This window comes from Zonotrichia leucophrys, chromosome 8 (genome assembly GCF_028769735.1).
Source record: "Zonotrichia leucophrys gambelii isolate GWCS_2022_RI chromosome 8, RI_Zleu_2.0, whole genome shotgun sequence".
NCBI lineage: Eukaryota > Metazoa > Chordata > Aves > Passeriformes > Passerellidae > Zonotrichia > Zonotrichia leucophrys.
Genome location: NC_088178.1, coordinates 4,738,171 through 4,754,945, shown reverse-complemented (window position 1 = coordinate 4,754,945; position 16,775 = coordinate 4,738,171). Strand labels below are relative to the sequence as shown.

The 16,775-nt window shown below is 38.5% G+C and overlaps 1 protein-coding gene across 7 annotated transcripts in view; it reads left to right on the top strand.

Moving 5' to 3' along the window:
• The window catches only part of RABGAP1L (RAB GTPase activating protein 1 like), a 229,596-nt gene that overhangs the window by 121,430 nt on the left and 91,391 nt on the right, over positions 1-16,775 (top strand). For 6 of the 7 annotated variants that reach the window (XM_064719782.1, XM_064719785.1, XM_064719784.1 and 3 more), the window contains 3 exons: positions 1,689-1,802; positions 12,417-12,491; positions 15,841-15,966. In XM_064719782.1, the coding sequence (XP_064575852.1) occupies positions 1,689-1,802; positions 12,417-12,491; positions 15,841-15,966 (315 nt within the window). Of the gene's footprint in view, positions 1-918; positions 1,065-1,688; positions 1,803-12,416; positions 12,492-15,840; positions 15,967-16,775 lie in introns of all 7 variants that reach the window. The other variant, XM_064719788.1, reaches the window with a different exon arrangement.

The window sequence follows — 16,775 nt, the reverse complement described above, 5'->3', positions numbered from 1 at the left end:
AAAGATAGAAACTTAACTGAAGTATATTTTATATACTTTAAGAAGTAGTTCTAAACTATCTTCTCCCTAGATTAATTACTTGGTTTTCTTCCTTTATGAGTTTATCATATTTCAAAGATAGGTTGTCTTTTGAGGAGGAGTTAATTCTCCAGTCTTTGCATGTAAATCTTATTTTGGGCCCATTTAATAATTTTCCTCTAGATTTTTTAGACACAGCTTTCATTAGTAGGGCTGAATTAAGACTGCTTCAGGTTTCTTTTAACTGTGTAAAAGTTCATGTACCTTTGGGCCTTTACACAAATATTTTTGGCCCTAACTTGGGCATTCTCCTTGTCAACTTCTGTGTGCTCAGTTACACTTTGTCTTCCCCAGTCAAGACAAGTACTGGGCAGTCAAGTACAATGTCTCAGCTTGACTGGAAAACCTTGTGTGTGCTGGATGTGGTGATTTTCCTGAAACTTCCCCTGGATCTTTTCAAGTTCATGCTGAAAAATGTCTGTAAGAGATTTCTGTAGTAAATTCTGTAACTTTCCTGGTAGATCTTTAATGCTGCTTCAGGCGTTTTCTCATAATTTAACTGCATGGTCAGATAGATTTGGGAGGCAGACTGCAGTTCTCCAGCCTCTCTGGTATTTGGAAGCCATGTAAATGAAAATAATCATTAAAGAAGTCTGATTAGAGAACTGCTTTTTATAATTTTTTTGTTATTACTCTGTGTTTGTTGGCTTGTGATTTAGACAGTGGGGTTAATTTTGAAATAAGCTTTTTTTTTTATGGAGAATCCTGGTTAACAAGACACAATCTGAGAGCTTAGAAGCTTTTTCTGTAACAGAAATACTCTGTGTTCAAGATCAAAGTTATTTGTAAGGGATTTATATTCCAGGTTACAGGAGAAGGTTTTGTTGGTTTTTCCTTTAGGATTTCAAAGGTAATGGAGAAAAGCACCATTTGATATTTGCCAACCTGAAAGTACAGCACACTGGAACCTGAAGATAATTAACTGTTGTAGCTCCAGCTCTGACATTTTGATACAACTTCCTCATCCACACAGTGATGTTCTTTAGGTCTGTCTGCAGTGATTCCCATCTTTTTCTAGAAATCTTTTATGAGTTTTTAATTAACACTTTTGGTAGATTCATACATCCAGCATTTCAAATTAGTAGCTTTAAGCTTGCAAGACAGAGACAGCCTAATTTTTTGGTGGGTTTTTGGGTTGTGTTTTTGGTTTGGTTTTTTTTGATGTAGTTTTTGTGTGTGTGTGTGTGTGTGTTTTATTTGTTTCTGTGTTTGGGGTTTTTTTTATTTGGGTTTTTTTTACTGCCGGAACAACACGATTAGTATATGATCTGTGGTAAGAACTCACCAACAATTAATTTTGATAATGATGATATTATATAATATAATTATATATAATGATGATATAAAAATGATAATTTCCTCGGAGTTCTAAATCTGAACCTTTAAGCCTGCAGGACAGAAAACATGCCATATTGCTCTTGTTCAACTGTCAAGCTATAACTGCATGGGAGACTAAAAAGGATTTTAGTTTTCTTCTCAAAGCACTTTTGGAGAAGTCAGTAAAGCAGTTATCTAATGTATCCATATTAAGTACATGTTGAATTTTATATTACATTTGATTATACTGTTAATGGGTTCATGTGTCAGGATTTTTCTCTTTTTTTTTACAGGATTCTGCTCAGGAGAGTGTCATCAAACGAGATATCCATCGTACATATCCAGCCCATGATTATTTTAAGGATACAGAAGGAGATGGGCAGGAATCTCTGTACAAAATCTGTAAGGTACAGTCAGTACTCTCAATTTTCAAGTGCTGTATTTTGTGTAACTTTTTTGCCTTGCTAACCCTGTTCTGGTCCAAGTTGTTAATCAGTAAGATTTCAAAGCTTTGTTTAGATTGCATGTGGAGACTGTGGGGTTTCTGCATTCCCTTTTGCAGCCTTGCATTTGGTACCTCTTGAGGTGCAGGTGAGAGGAGGCTCAGGCTGGCTTTGCTGAGGTGAGAGGGAGGAACCTGTTCAGAGGGAGTGGTGTAGGAGCTCCTCTTCTGCTCTGAGGTGGAGAGATTTGCAGAGGAGGAGAAACAGACTCTCAGAGCAAGCTCTGCTGTGAGGTTAAACCAGAGTGTCTGTAGATAATTACCTGGAGAACAAGTTTTTGACCATTCCCAAGCAGTGTGTGAGCAGAGCTTTTCACTCACAGCTGCCAGATCACCTCCAATGAAAAACATTCTTTAATTTTTCCAATGTGCACATGGGAAAGTTGAGGTACTAAATCAATAGATTTGAGATCTTGTAGAGACAGACTTCTTTTGTTAAAGAGAGATCCAGAAGGTAAAATATTACAGCCATGCAGCCAAGCAGAGACTTTTCTGGCTGGCAGTTGTAGATGTTGCTGTGGTTTTGGCAGTCAGCTTTTGTTTCACTTTTTTTTTTTCCTAAAACTCATGAAATTAATGTAGAAAATTCTGTAGAATATTATATAATGCAGAATTCATTCTGTTCATATAGAATGAATGATTGCCTTAGGCAAAGCTATTTCCCTTTCCCTTCCTCTTCCTTGTGGCTGTTTACACCTCCTGCTGATTACTAGAAATGATGGAGTTGTCAAGCAGAAAAAAGTGTTCAGCCTTTGGGGTATAATGACATATTTCCTGTTCCCCAGATAAATTCTCTGCTGATACAAACTCCTATTCAAATAATAATTTGGATTAATATTAAATATAGCTGCTTAGCTACTGGGATTCAGTATTGTGAGCAATTCACTGTTTAAAAGAAATACAAAATTGGGGAATAAAGATAACTTTCAAGCAATGCTATTGATTTCTTCCTAATCTTGGAGGGCTCTAGAGGGCTACAGGAAACAGTTCCTGTGCCAGTCTGTGAAAAGAATAACAATGCAGGTAAATTATGGGCTTGTCACTTTGATACCAGTTAAGTGAACAATGATGGAATAATTCAATTTTTCAAGAATTACATGTGATAAGTATGTTATAATGAAGGCCTGTGAGTTTACTGAAAATAGATCATGACAAGCCAACACAAAAAGCCAGAAGTACAGGTTCCACTGGTGAAGGTGTTTTGACTGGAATTCTGTAGCTCCTGTGGCCTGCCAAGCTCAGAATGTATAAATGCTGGACAAGTTAAGCATGAACAAGGTACACACTAAGGAGTTAAAGTCTGGCCAGCAGGTTCCTAAACAAGCACTGAATAAATGGATTTCAGTCAAAGCATTAGGAATATCCCTTCTTCATTCCAGGTACTCTGGTGAGTCACCTCTAAGAAATCACAAGGTCCTTTCTCATGAAGATATCTTGGTGACAGAGAGAAAAGGGGATGGTAAATAATGAAATGTAAAGGATGTGGAGATGGATGAACCTTATGTAGGAACAGTTTGACTTGAGCAACTCAGTGTTTTGCAGCTGCCTTTAGTTACAGTGTCCAAAATTAAAGACATCTATTCTACATTGCAAAGAATCTGTAAGGTTCTGTGAGGATGATGAAAGAATTTGGGAACATTCTTTGAAAAGGAAAATTCTTGTTCATTAAGGTATCTCAGTTTATTTTAATAAAGAACAAATAAAGGAGAGAATCTGTCAGAACTGGAAGCAACTTAGAGGAATTATCTGTCCAGCAGGCAGCTTCAGAGGGGCACAGACCTTCCTGGGTTGTTTCCTTTCTGTAGGAAATGTGAATAATTCTGCATGTTTTCTAAATCTGGGGACTTTCCTTGCTCTCAAAGCCTCTCCTGCAGAGGAAGTTGTTGTAGCTGTTATTGCATCAAGGTGCCCCCAATATTGGGAGTCATGTGCTCTGACTCCATGATTCAGAAGGCTGACCAATGCTTAATTAAAACTATACTACATTACATTAATACTGTATTATAACTATAGTAAGGACATATTATATTATACTATATAAAAGATGCTAAATAAAAAACCATTACTGAGACAGTCAGGACACAGCTTTGACCCAATTGGCCAAGGAAACAAAACAATCTATAGCAGAATCCAATTAACAAATCACTTTGAGCAAACAATCTCACATGTGCCACATGTGCCAAACAACAGGAGTAGTGAACAGAGATAAGAATTGATTTCTTTTCTTCTCTGAGCTTCTCACTGCCTTCCCAGGAAAAATCCTGAGAGAGAGAATTATGTCTCTGTCTGTTCAGAGAATGTGAATGCCACAGTTAGTTCTCTTTTCTTGAAGGATCTTGAAACTCAGAAGTGCTTTGTCCTTGCCAAAGAGAAAGTCAGGCAAAAACTCCAGGAGGCCTGTGTGGATGAGCAAGGTGCTCCTGGACAAACTCAAAGACAAAAGGAGGCCTACAGAGGGTGCAAACAAGGGCACCTAGTCTGGTAGGAATACAGAGAAATTGTCCAAGCAGACAGGGATCTGGTTTAGGAAAGTAAAGCCGTGATGGAATTAAATCTATGGATGAGAAGGATGACAGGAAAATATTCCATGGGTACATCTGTGGTAAAACTAAGATTAGAGACAGTGTGGGAAAAAATGTTCCTTCCTGTCCAGAAGGAAAGGGCAAACCTGCTTAACCCTGGACATGGACTAGGCTGAGGTACTTGATGACTTTTTTGCCTCTGTTTTCACTGGCAAGTGCTCCAACATCACTGCTGAGACCACAGAAGGCAAAGGCAGGGACAGAGAGAATGGAAAAGTGCCCAGTGCAGGAGATGATCAGGTTTGAGATGATGCAAGGAGCCTGAAAGGCCATGGAACCTGATGAGGTGCATCTGTGGCTCTGAGAGAAGTGGCAGATGGAGTTGTTAAGCCACTGTCCATTGTATTTTAGTCATGGGCATTCAGTGAAGTTCCCACTGAATGAAGATGAGGAAATCTAACTCCCATTTTTAAAAAGGCACGAAGAGAAGGCTCCAAAGAGGCCTTAAAGCCTCTCCCAGTGCCTAAAGGGGCTCCAAAAGAGCTGAAGAGGAACTTTGGAAAAGGAGCTGGAGTAACAGGACAAGGGGTAAATGGCTTCCCACTGCCAGAGGGCAGGGTTAGATGGGATATTGGGAAGGAATTCTTTTCCTGGCAGAGGTGTCCCAGAGAAGCTGTGGCTTCCTTGCAGCTCTGGAAGTGTCCAGGGCCAGGCTGGACAGGCCTTGGAGCAAGCTAGGCTAGTGGAAGGTGTCCCTGCCCATGGCAGGGGGTGAAATTGGATGAGCTTTAGGGTCCTTTCCGACCCAAACCATTCTGGGATTCTGTGATCAGAGACCTCTCTGTGTGCCCATCAAGTTGAGGGCTGCTCTTCCTGTGAAGCATTTTGTGTTTACCTGGAGTTTAATGACCTCTGTCACCCAGCCACTTGTTCTTGATAGAACATGTTCTGCATAGCAGCTTTGCAGTCACTTTCTAATTCCCTGCTCCAAACAGCTTTGTCTCATCAGCAGTCTTTGTGCTATTTTTATGTGGTTTTATTTTTGCTGTTTTTATGTATTTTTATTTTTACTGTGCTATGTTTATGTGTTCTTTAAGATTTGTGAATATTTGCAGCACATCTTTCTGCAGGGTTCTGTGAGTGACCTCACCTTCACTCTCTGGATTAGAACTGACTTTATTCCTACCTTTGGCGCTCTCTCCTTTAATCAATTATTTGAGGGAGTAAGGGGATGTTCTATAGCAGCTCAGTTCCCCAAAAAGCCTTTGGGATCTTGGTGAGGGGTTTATGAAAATCCTGGTAATCTTAGTGCCTCCTTCATTCCTTCATGTGCTTGTAGGTTCAAAGAAGGATTTGGGAAGCATTGCTTTCTGGTAGAACAGCCACATCCAGTCTTCAGCATGGAATTATTCATAAATTTACTGATTACACTGAAGGGTTTATACCTACTAGCCAGTATTGAGAGCAGACACAACTACTGGGGAGAATTCCAGGCAGAGATTTCCAGCATTTCCACATGTTCTTCATCCTCTCATAGTTTCCTTAAATGACTGTGGGTGTGACCGATACCTGTTTGGGTCTGACTGAACCTTGAATTTATGATTAATAAACTGTTTTCTCCAGTATGTGGGTTTTCCAGAAATAATGTTAAAGCCTAATTAATTTGCTTAGAAAATTGTCATTCTATTGGGAATAAAAAGTAATTATCTGTGTTGAAAGTAATAATGTGGCGGCTTTGTATTGTTAGAATAACTTTTACCAGAAGTGCTGAGTACTTATCCCTTTATTCTACTGTGAAAGCAAGAAGTTTGAAGAATGGGATTTTTGAATATGGTTAGGAAGGGTCTGTCCTCAAGTGAGAGGGCAGAAAGCTGAAGAGCATTTTCTTCATTCTTCACTGAAATGAGAGATGATCTGAGCTGTCAGATAAAAAGGAAAATCATTAAAAGCTCACTGCTTCACTTTAACAGGTCTGCCAGTTTTTGTTCCAACTCCTCTTCAGAACAGTAGGAAACCAGGAAAGATGGGAACTTTTTCTGTTGCAGAACGTTTATGTGACAAAGTACCTAAAAATAAACTTCAGGACTGACAGTGGTGATAAGGAATGAAAAGAGTTTCAGATTCTAAGACTGGAGATTTCACTTGAGGACACCACTTAAGCTGGATTTTCACAGAGCAAATTTTGGGCAATCTTTGTGAAAACTGCTGCTTCTTGCCTGCTTTCTGTTTAAATACTCTGCAAATTCTAGCTGTGTTTGAAGAGCTTACCTCAGTGTTACAATGCATAACTGAGTAATGCTCAGTGCCTGCTTCCAAGCTCTGTCCATGCTCACAGCCTGAGGCTCCAGGGAATCTGGGCACCTGGCAGAATTAATCCTCTCAGCTCTCTGCAGTGTGTGCAGTGCAGAATTTAACATGAGATGTGTTTTCCCTAATTTTCTGATTAAAGTAACTCCTATTTAACAAACAACCACTGTGACTCTAATGGGGAACAGGGAGCATGGTGCAGGAAAATCAGTCAGGTGATCTGGGACTGGGCAGGCTGGGAAAACACACACAATGGTTTTCAGAAAATGGCAGAATTACTTCTCAGAGGCTCAGAGTTGGTGGTAGTGTTTCTCAGTAACCTGAGGCCTTGCAGAAGGATGTGAATCGTTTGTATCAGGATCTGTTTTGTAACTAAATACTTATCCCTTCGTAGTTTTTTCCCCCTTCTGGTCTTGCCTGAAGGTTTTAGGTGCAGGATCAGTGTGGAGGCTGGTTTGCTCTGAGACCAAACACTGTGTTTTAGTTGCAGGGTGTGTTTTCTGGTACCCACATTAAAGAATAACAAACTGCATTCTAGCAATGCTAACACTGAGTGGACTCCATTATGGGGCATTTTAGTTTTTGTTACTGTATATTGAAATATGGAAATCCCTTTGAGCTGCTCTTCTGTAACCAGCAGCTTCTATGCCCATGATAAGCTGGGTTATGCTTCAGCAGAGCTGCTGCTTAGTGCTGAAAGTCTAATTTTCATAGGCTTTTTTTACATTGTCATTTCCATTTTATTTCAGCATGTCTTTTCAGGTAGTCACCTCACTGTGCGTGTATTCTTCCACATTTTTCAGTCTTTAGTAGCTCCTTAGATTTACAAATGGGCAGTTTCAGTCTTTGTCCAGGTGTAATTATTTGTCAGAGAGCAGATCCTTTTTCTTCCTGCAGAAATCTATTTGCCAATTAGAGAATAAACACAATCAGTGAAGAATTTTTTTCACCTTTTTTTTAGTTGTTTATTTTCTTTGCTCCTGGGTTGAAGGAGCAGTCCTGCTAAATATTGTCTTGTTTCATTCAAAGGATTTTTAGTGTTACCTTGTTTTCTTCTGTTTATATTACAATAAGGATCCTTCTCTGCATTTGTGTTCAGCAGCCCCATTCTTGCACACAATGAAAGATGCAATGAAATTGTAGAATTTTATGCTGAGCCTGTACCAGTGGAAAGGTCAGCTCTGGAATCCTGAAAAATGCTGGGAGTGCTCTGTTTGGGGCCTGCCTGGTTGAGTGTGAAGATTTCTACATCCTCTCAGCTCTCCCAGCTCTGGCGGAGGCCATTGTGTAACAGCTTCTTCCTGATATTCCACAAATGAGTAACTAATGTATAAAAATAGAGTTTTAATGCAGAAATTCCTTGTGTAATGTGATACATACTCAATGCTGCACCCATAGGAATATTATTACTTTCAGACTGTTAGTCTTATTATAAATTCAGGTAGGGAGTTTTAAATTCTGCTGTTACTAATTTTATTTAGCAACTGAGCATGTAATAAAATACCTTGTTGTGAAAACATTAAAATAAAATTAAAAGTAATAAAAATGTAATAAAATATAAATAATTTTAGTTAATAATAATAATTGAAATAATTATAATACAATACCGTGTTGGGTGAAAAGTCTGCATCAAAGTATGGCTGTTTTCCTGAGACACTCTGAGTTTCAGACACCATGGAAGTCTTTTAAGTCTCCTAAAGCAGATTTCAGCACAGAGCTATGTCTGTGTTAAACAGACATAAACTGAGTAGCTTCCCTTGGTCATTTCATAGAGATCATAGAGAGGCATGACCTCTCCTCTTCCTCATTTAAATCTGCTGGCACTCACAGACAGAATTACAGAAATCCAAGCTGAGGTTTTAAATTCAGCTATCTTTCCCTTCATCTTTTAAATGCTAGTACATGGAATTTTTCTCTGTAGAAGATTCTGTTCTTGGGAGATTTTCCTCTGTTAATTGTTTTGGAGAAGAGTTTCTGCCCAGCCCTGGGTTCTTGGTTCACTTTCCCAATGTTGCAGGTGTTTCTCAGTCATGGACTTTGGGAAGACTCTGCTTCCAAAGAATTTGCTTTCTAATGATGATGATCTACTAATAACTGCATAGTAGCTCTTTTCAGTATTCAGGTAACTATTAAAGATGTCTCAATTCTCTGGGATCTTCATTTAGTTAAAAATGAATGAAAACAGGCTTCAAGTCAGAACCTTCATTAAATCCCATTTATGAGACAGAGAATATTTAAAATCTCAGTTAACTGGGGAATTGTAATTGGAAGTTCCTCAAGAGCTTAGGAGAATAATAAATTAAAAACTGTGAGATGTCACAGATTGTCATGGGAAAAATCCCATCCTCTTGAAATTATAAAGTTACAATGACTGCAATGGAAATAGGGGATTTGGGATTTTGCCTTGTTTTTATATTTCAGGTGGAAAATGAAAGTTCCTTAGCTGCATAAATCTTAAATAGTTAATCTTAGCCTGTTAGTTAATGATATGATATTATGGTGGTATCTGTAGGCAGCATCCTTATTTTGAGGTTATTCTTGTTAATTACATCATATTTCAGCACTATCAAATCCCATAGGTTGCTTAAAAATAAAACAGTATAATTGGAAATGTGATGTGCATTAAGATTCCAAATTCTCTTTGCATTGGATAGATGCAATGAAATCCTGCTTATTTTAGAGACTTCATTAAAAACTAAACCTTTGGTTGTCAGGATTATGATGTTTTGACTTGAGAGCAGAATCTTTCTTTGTTTGATCTAATTCTGATGTAGAACTGAAGTTTGTGTCCAAGTATCTGCAGACAGCTGCTTGTTAAGGTCAGATTTTGAAGAAGGACCTTGTGGAAATGAATCTCAAAAAATTCTTTTTCAAAAAAACTTCTTAAAAAGTGGAAAAATGGATCAAGCAGTTAATTTTTTCATGGTTTTTGGTTGCTTCAAGGCATTTTAATAATTCCCCTTTTTTTACTGGAGCCCTTTGACATTTTTCTTCTATATAGGCAGTGTCCACTAATTAATTTCATATTTTTATTTAAAACAAATTATCCAATATTTGCTGATTTGTACTTCTAGGGATCAACCTTTTTAGAAAAGTTTCCATTTTTTCATCTCTTCTGTTTTAATCAGGCAATTAGTGGTTTACCAGTTTACTTTTCCCCTCAAGCTTTTTTGGTGAATAACATTCATTCTTAATAACTTTTCAGTAATTTTATTCCTTTTAATTTATGATTTCTTCTGATATTCAGTTGGACACAGATCGTTCAACACATCCCCTGTTAGGAATGGTTCCAGCAGGATAACAAACCTTGTGATTCTTCTGTAATAAAACAAATACAAGGAAAGTTCACAGGGATTTTCTGCTGGAGTTTAAATACAACTTCCTTAAATACAACTTACATTGACCATCTATTTTCCAAGCAGAGACTTTGCCTTCCTGCTCTGGATGTGTTTGAAATGGATTTATTACCAGCTCAAATGTGTTTAGGAAGTTGATTATGAGAAACTTTGCTGTTCTTCCTTCATATTTTTGTATTTAACTGCAGAGTGAGGATTACTTTTTGCACCCTCCTTGTTTTCCCTCTTTTGCTGCAACTTCAACTTCTTTCAGAATCTCATAGGAAGTATGTTTTTATTTCTTACAACTTCCTGTACTTTTCAATCTATGCCAGTTTTGGAAGCAGTTTGTTTTCTCCAGTGTGTTGGTTTCTCAATACTTATTTTAAAATAACTTGTTTGGATTAATTTATTGCTATTTTCAGCAAATTATTCACTATAATGCTTCTCACAACAGAGAACCCCCAGGCACTGATAATTTAATGTTCAATTTTCAGCCTAGATTTTTTTTGAAGTAAATTAGAAGTGGTTTTTTATAGCATGAAGAAATCATAAATCAAATTTCTCATTTGTAATTCTGCACATCTGTTTCTAAGTGGATCTGGCCTATCAAAACCAGGAATAATACATCATTTAGGAAAGCTACAGAGACAAGACATTAGGCATCTACAAACTGATAGATCTGGGCAACAAATAGATAATGACTCATGATGGTGATTAACCAGTGAATGATTCTAGTTAATGATATAAAATATTAATTTAAGCATCTAAAGGCATTTCTGTGAATTTAATACTAAGTAGCTAATTAACTTCATTATGGAGAGTGTACTTTTTTTTTTCCTCCAATTGAATTTTGTATCTGCCATTGTACAATTCTCAGGTTAGATTTTATGTTTGACTTTTGCGACTTTTGTGACTGTTTTAAACTGGTAAACTGGATTTTGATGGTTCATTTAACATTTTACAGTGATTTCTGTGACTTCTTGAATTTTCTTGTCCACTGAAACTGAGCAATGGGCTGGGGTTATTTTCACTCAGCTCCTGACCAATCCCATCTAACAGCTTTTGAAAGAGTGGTGAGCAGTACAGATAAAGGGCAGAGGGCTGCAAGTCCCAGGTCAGCTTTTCCCAAAGGAAATGTAAGGCTAAATTGTTCAGAAACAGTGACCTTTAAAGGAATACTCAGAATATTCTGCACTTAGAGAAATCCTGTCTTCCAGAGTCATTGCAGAATTCCTCACAAGTCCATCAGACTGAAAAGTGGATTGCCTGATCCTTGTGGCTCCTTCCTCCCTGGCTCTGCCCTTTGCTTTGGTTTTCCCTGTTTGTACCCTCAGTATTTTGCTTTTTCTCTCAGGATGTCCCTCCCTTTGGTGTCAGTCCTGCTGCTCCTGCTTAGACTTCCACAAGTTTCCACAAATTCTCAATATCCTCTGACAGCTCTTTAAAAACAGTATCTGTCTTCTCATCTTGCAAAAGTAAAGGGAAAGGGAAGGTTAGTTATTTTAGTTTGGGGATTTTTTGAAGAGCAAGAAAAAGCATGTCTGTCATAGCGTAGGAAAATGAGTTTTGTTCATGCTTCAGCATAACAAGGGCATGGAAAAACTGTTTCTGATGAAATCTTCAGGTTACAGTAGTTCTCAGCAGTTTTCTAACCTTAGGTCCTGTACTTGCATAATGTCAGAACTTGTTTTTCCAAAAACAAACATTCACTTTCCCCCCAGCACAAACTACCCTGATTTTCATGTTATATTTGCTGCATTGGTAAAGGTCTATCATTACTCACCTGAGCTGAATTGTCCTTAATTTAAGTGAAGGGAAATTGTATCCATCTCTTCTTAAGCTGATTGAAAAATAAAAATATTAATTTACAACCACAACTCCAGCATCTGTGGAGGGTTGAGAGTGACCTGTGAGTGTTTTTAGAAGAGCCCTGAAAGCACAAGAGTGGTTACAGTTTTACACCCTGTGTGATTTTACCCTGTCATGTTCCACGGAGAATCATGGAATGGCTTTGTCTGGAGGAGACCCTAAAGTTCATCCCACTCCCACTGTCCCAGGCTGCTCCAAGCTCCATCCAGCCTGATCTTGGACACTTGCAGGCATCCAGGAGCAGCCACAGCTTCTCTGGGCACCCTGTGCCAGGGCCTGCCCACCCAATGTCCCATCTAACCCTGCCCTGTGTCCATGGGGAGCATCCCCTGTGTCCTGTCACTCCAGTTCCTGATGGAATAAATCTCAATTTCCTTGTCGCCCCCTTGAGACCCTGGCAGTGTCCTGCACAGCTCCTTGCTGTCACAGTTTGGTGGTGCCTGTATGCATTTTAAATACAGTTTTTGATTTTCTTTTTTCTAGGCCTATTCTGTCTATGATGAAGACATTGGCTATTGCCAGGGACAGTCCTTCCTTGCAGCTGTGCTTCTGCTTCATGTGAGTTAATTGCAGAATGAAAGCTTTGATATTTGAAACCAAGGCAGCTGTAAAATCAGTTGTAGTGCAGCCATGCTGTTTGACAGATATTTATTGTTATTTATTTGCCTGTATTAATTTCCCTCTTGTTGCTTTTTTGCTGTAGAGATTAATGGCTTCTACCTTCATGAATGTAGATTTTGTTTATCTGGGAGAAATCAATTAATTTCTCAAATACTTCTGTGTCAAAACCTGAAACCAATTTGTTACATATTAGTTTTTTCTTTTAATTTAGTTGTCACCTAAGTAAGCTCCTTTTGTGTTTATGGGGAATTTAACTCCAGGAGACCTTCTCAGAGCAGATCATCAAAGCAAGTAGTCTCACTAATTTTTTAGAAGATTTTTTCTCCTAGGGACATTTTGTAATATCTTCTGAGGGAAAGCTGATTGTTTAACCTTGATATTTTAGCCTGTAATCAAAAACTGCACAAACTTTAATCTGTTGCTTGCTTTATAAACGCATGGGTATATGTCCAGAGATAAATAAATAAATACACAATTTTTATAGGTGCAAGGTACTTTACATCTGATGTCTCAGTGGCAAAGCAGCAGATTCAAATAGTGTATTTATTGAGGTAATGACTATCTGAATAAGCCACCACAATTCTTACTCAAGCTCTTGCCTGCTTTTTCTCTCAGGTTTTAATTAGTAAAATCAGTCAGGATTGAAATACCTTTTGAAGTGTGGCTTTGAGACAGCTGCTGGTGTTATGTATGTTACACACACACTTCCCAGGGCATTTGGAACTCAAATTCAGATTAGTTTTAAGTTGTAATTCCTAGGGAGAGCTGTGATTCCTTGAAGTCTTGAGAATCATGCTACAAAGCAACAGCATTGCAGAGAAGCTTTACATCTTTTAAGAATAAACCCAAAATAGTCCCATTATTGCAGTCTAACATATACTGTAAAATAGCTTATCTAACACTTATTTTGCAATTAATTTTTTACTCAAAGCAGGGTTTTGAAGCTGCACTGGAAGAATGAGCCATTTTCAATACCAGAGTTATTTAGAAATGTGTGGGTGTCACATTCTTAACATTTGACGAATACCTCAGCTCCTCTCCCTTAGTGCTGTGCTGTCATTGCTACAGAGAATCGACTCTGTTCTTAGTGTTTCTGGAGCTGGAGGAAGTTGCCTCTACACAGGGACTGTTATATGGAAATTACACTCATTTTAATAAACCCTTTCTAACTTCTGATTTCGTTAGAGGGTATTGAAGTGAAATGCTTAGAGAAGGGGGGAAGCAAGGAGTCTCAATGAGCCCATGTGATTGGGGAGCTTCCTCAGATGCCCTCAGACTCCTCTTTTTCTCCAATTCTCCAAAAAATCTGTATGCTGTGAACACTTGTAAGACCCTCTCTAACTGTCCTACCTTCTCATGGAATTTCAGACTCTTTCCTTTCCCTTTTTCCCTGGGACAGGTTATCCTTTCTCTTCGATGTTTATGTGTTTCTGGCATGATTGGGTAGCCTGAATCACCATCCTCTGTTTTTGTGATTTTCCTCCTTTGATGAAATTCTCATCAAGGGTATGCAGGTAACTTCTAATCACAGGGAAGCAGTGTTGCCAACTCGTAATAATTGTACTGTGAGGCTCACAGTACTTCACTTTTTTCCTTGTCTATTTTTCAGAGTCATTATCTGTGGGGGAGAAAAAACCCCACCTAAAATATCACTTTAAAAAAATCACAAATTCCTTGCTTTTGTGATTTCAGAGAAACTATCGCAAAGGGCAAATATCTAAAAGCTAAAATTCAGAATGGCAATGCCCAAAATTAAAAAAAAAAAAAATTTGATTTATGATTTTGAATTCTTAGGGTTGGTAATACTGGAGAACTTCTGTTCACTGAGAGCAAGGACTTGGGGAGCACTTTGGCCCAGTCCTGACCTCTGTTCCATCTCCCTGTCTTAGGGAAGAGATGGTTGGCAAAGCACCAGAGTCTAACTGAGCATGTAGGGCAGATGTGCCTGTGCATGAGCACCTGTCATTTCATTAGAAATAATTGTATTTTACCAAAACCCCTGAAATTTGCACTCATTGTCTTACAGAACAGATTCAAGCCTTTTGGTCAGGATAAAATTATTTCTTTACTTTATCTGCAGCTTTTTTATGCTGTCAGTTGGGGATCATTCCATCCAGATAAAATTGTGATTAAGAGCTTTGAAATTCCTAAGAATTTGTCTTGGGTGAATCAAGCCCAGACTGATAGGCATCAGCCAATCTGGAAATACTTCATGCTAACCAGTTACTTTCCTTTATGAGGTCTGAAAATGAAACTGTTTGCCCATGGCCCAGGAGACAGGGCTGAGCATAAGACGAAACCCTGAAGGGAAATACCAAGAGCCTAAAATTCTCTTTGAAGAAAATGCTGAGCTTTTATCTGTAGCTGGTATTTGATAAGAAGCTGGCAGTTGGCCAAATGAGTGAATACGCTAAAAGGTCAAGAGTTGTTTTTGATTCTCAGCAATTGTTTTCATTTGTTGCAATCAGGTGCTTCCACATGAAGAAAGCACATTTTGAATGTGATGGAAAGGTTGATTTGGGCTCTGCTTATGCCTGTCAATATTGTGTTACTTGAAGGCACAGGGGAAGGTCATGTGGGAGTTTTGTGACACAGGGCTTCCCACCAGGTCAGCATTCAGTGGGCTCAAGCCAGCAAATAGAAGTGTGGCTCAGACAATTGTGTTAGTGCCACCTTCCAAAGCGCTGTTGGGTGAGAAATTTTGGTCAGAATGAAACAGATTATGGATATAGGGCTTCTGAAAATGTCAGCATGTTAATTGGTTATGGGAAACCTGACTTCAGAGTTTGATGTCCTGGGGTTTGGATGAAGGTAGATGAGCATTGTTCTCACTAGAGGTTGTACCTTAGTTCTGAATTTTTCCCATTTAACCAAGTATCTCTCATTAGACATCACTGTCATGAGTTGTTGCCTTTTTATATTATCTCCTTTTTTTTTTTTTTAATTTTTAAAATGTTTTTATGTGCCTGAGAGTTGTATACTGGTTGTTCTCATACCTGTTTGACAGAAAGAATGCTGCTGTAGGGATATAGACACACAGAAAACTGTGATATGGTCCCATATTTTCTTCAAAAAAGCCTTACAGAACCAAATCCAGATGCTTATCAAGGAGAATAGTCCCACTGACATTTTAGTTGGTTAATTCAGCATTTACAGTACTTGGCTGAAAATTCTAATATATCCCAGGTTCTGAACTCGTTGTGCACAAGGTGTTTGTGTGTCTGTGTAAGGCATGTCCAGCCTTAGCTCTGTTATTAACCTTATTTTTGTGTCTTTTTCCAAACAGATGCCAGAGGAGCAGGCATTCTGTGTATTTGTGAAAATAATGTACGACTATGGCTTGAGGGACCTCTACAGAAATAACTTTGAAGATCTCCACTGCAAATTTTTCCAACTGGAGAAGCTGATGCAGGTGTGGCCAGAGTAACAAATTCTCCTTCAATTTGTTTCATAAATGGAAACACTGGCATCAAGAAGAGATGAATGCTTTTCTTCCAAAAGCTATTGGACAATAAAACCCCCTCTCCTTTTAGAGGTGGGGTAAAGCAAAGTTTAATAGCTGAATTCAAACATCTTCAGTCAGATTTGTTTCTAGTTTGTCTTTGATACACCCCTTCTGCAGCTGATCTTTGTATCCAAGCAGGCATTTGCCTTTTCCCCCCTCTGTTTCTGATGTTGCTTAGAGAGAATCTCTGTGCTATTGGGGCCAGCGTGTCCTTTGGACTGCCTCCATCATTGTCCTACTTCCCATGAATTATGTGGGTGTTAAGAGGTCAGGCAAATCAGGACATCCTGATGCTTATGAAATACCAATCAAGTGTGGACCACTGGGCAGCTTTTATTGTCTCTTCCAAGACTCTGCTCTTTTTTCAGCTGGAACTATTTCGTCAAGCAGTTTAACACAACTGCAGGGCTGCAAATGTTATACATTGTTGTTGTGAATAATAAGGCATTACTGAGAGTTCATTAAGCCCTGCCCTCCTGTTGGCACAGTGAAAAGCTGCTTGCTGAAGTCAACTCTCACAGATAACCACAGGTACCTCTGTGGGATGTACTGAAACCAAACAAAACAGACTGTTGCTAATTTAGTGGTATTTTTTCAGATGTCAAATTGTGCGTACTTCATACTTGATGGAGTGGAATTGCAAATTAATTAATGTGACACTTCAACATATGGGCTTCTCAATATTTACTTAAGTCCACAAAGATTTTTGTTAACAA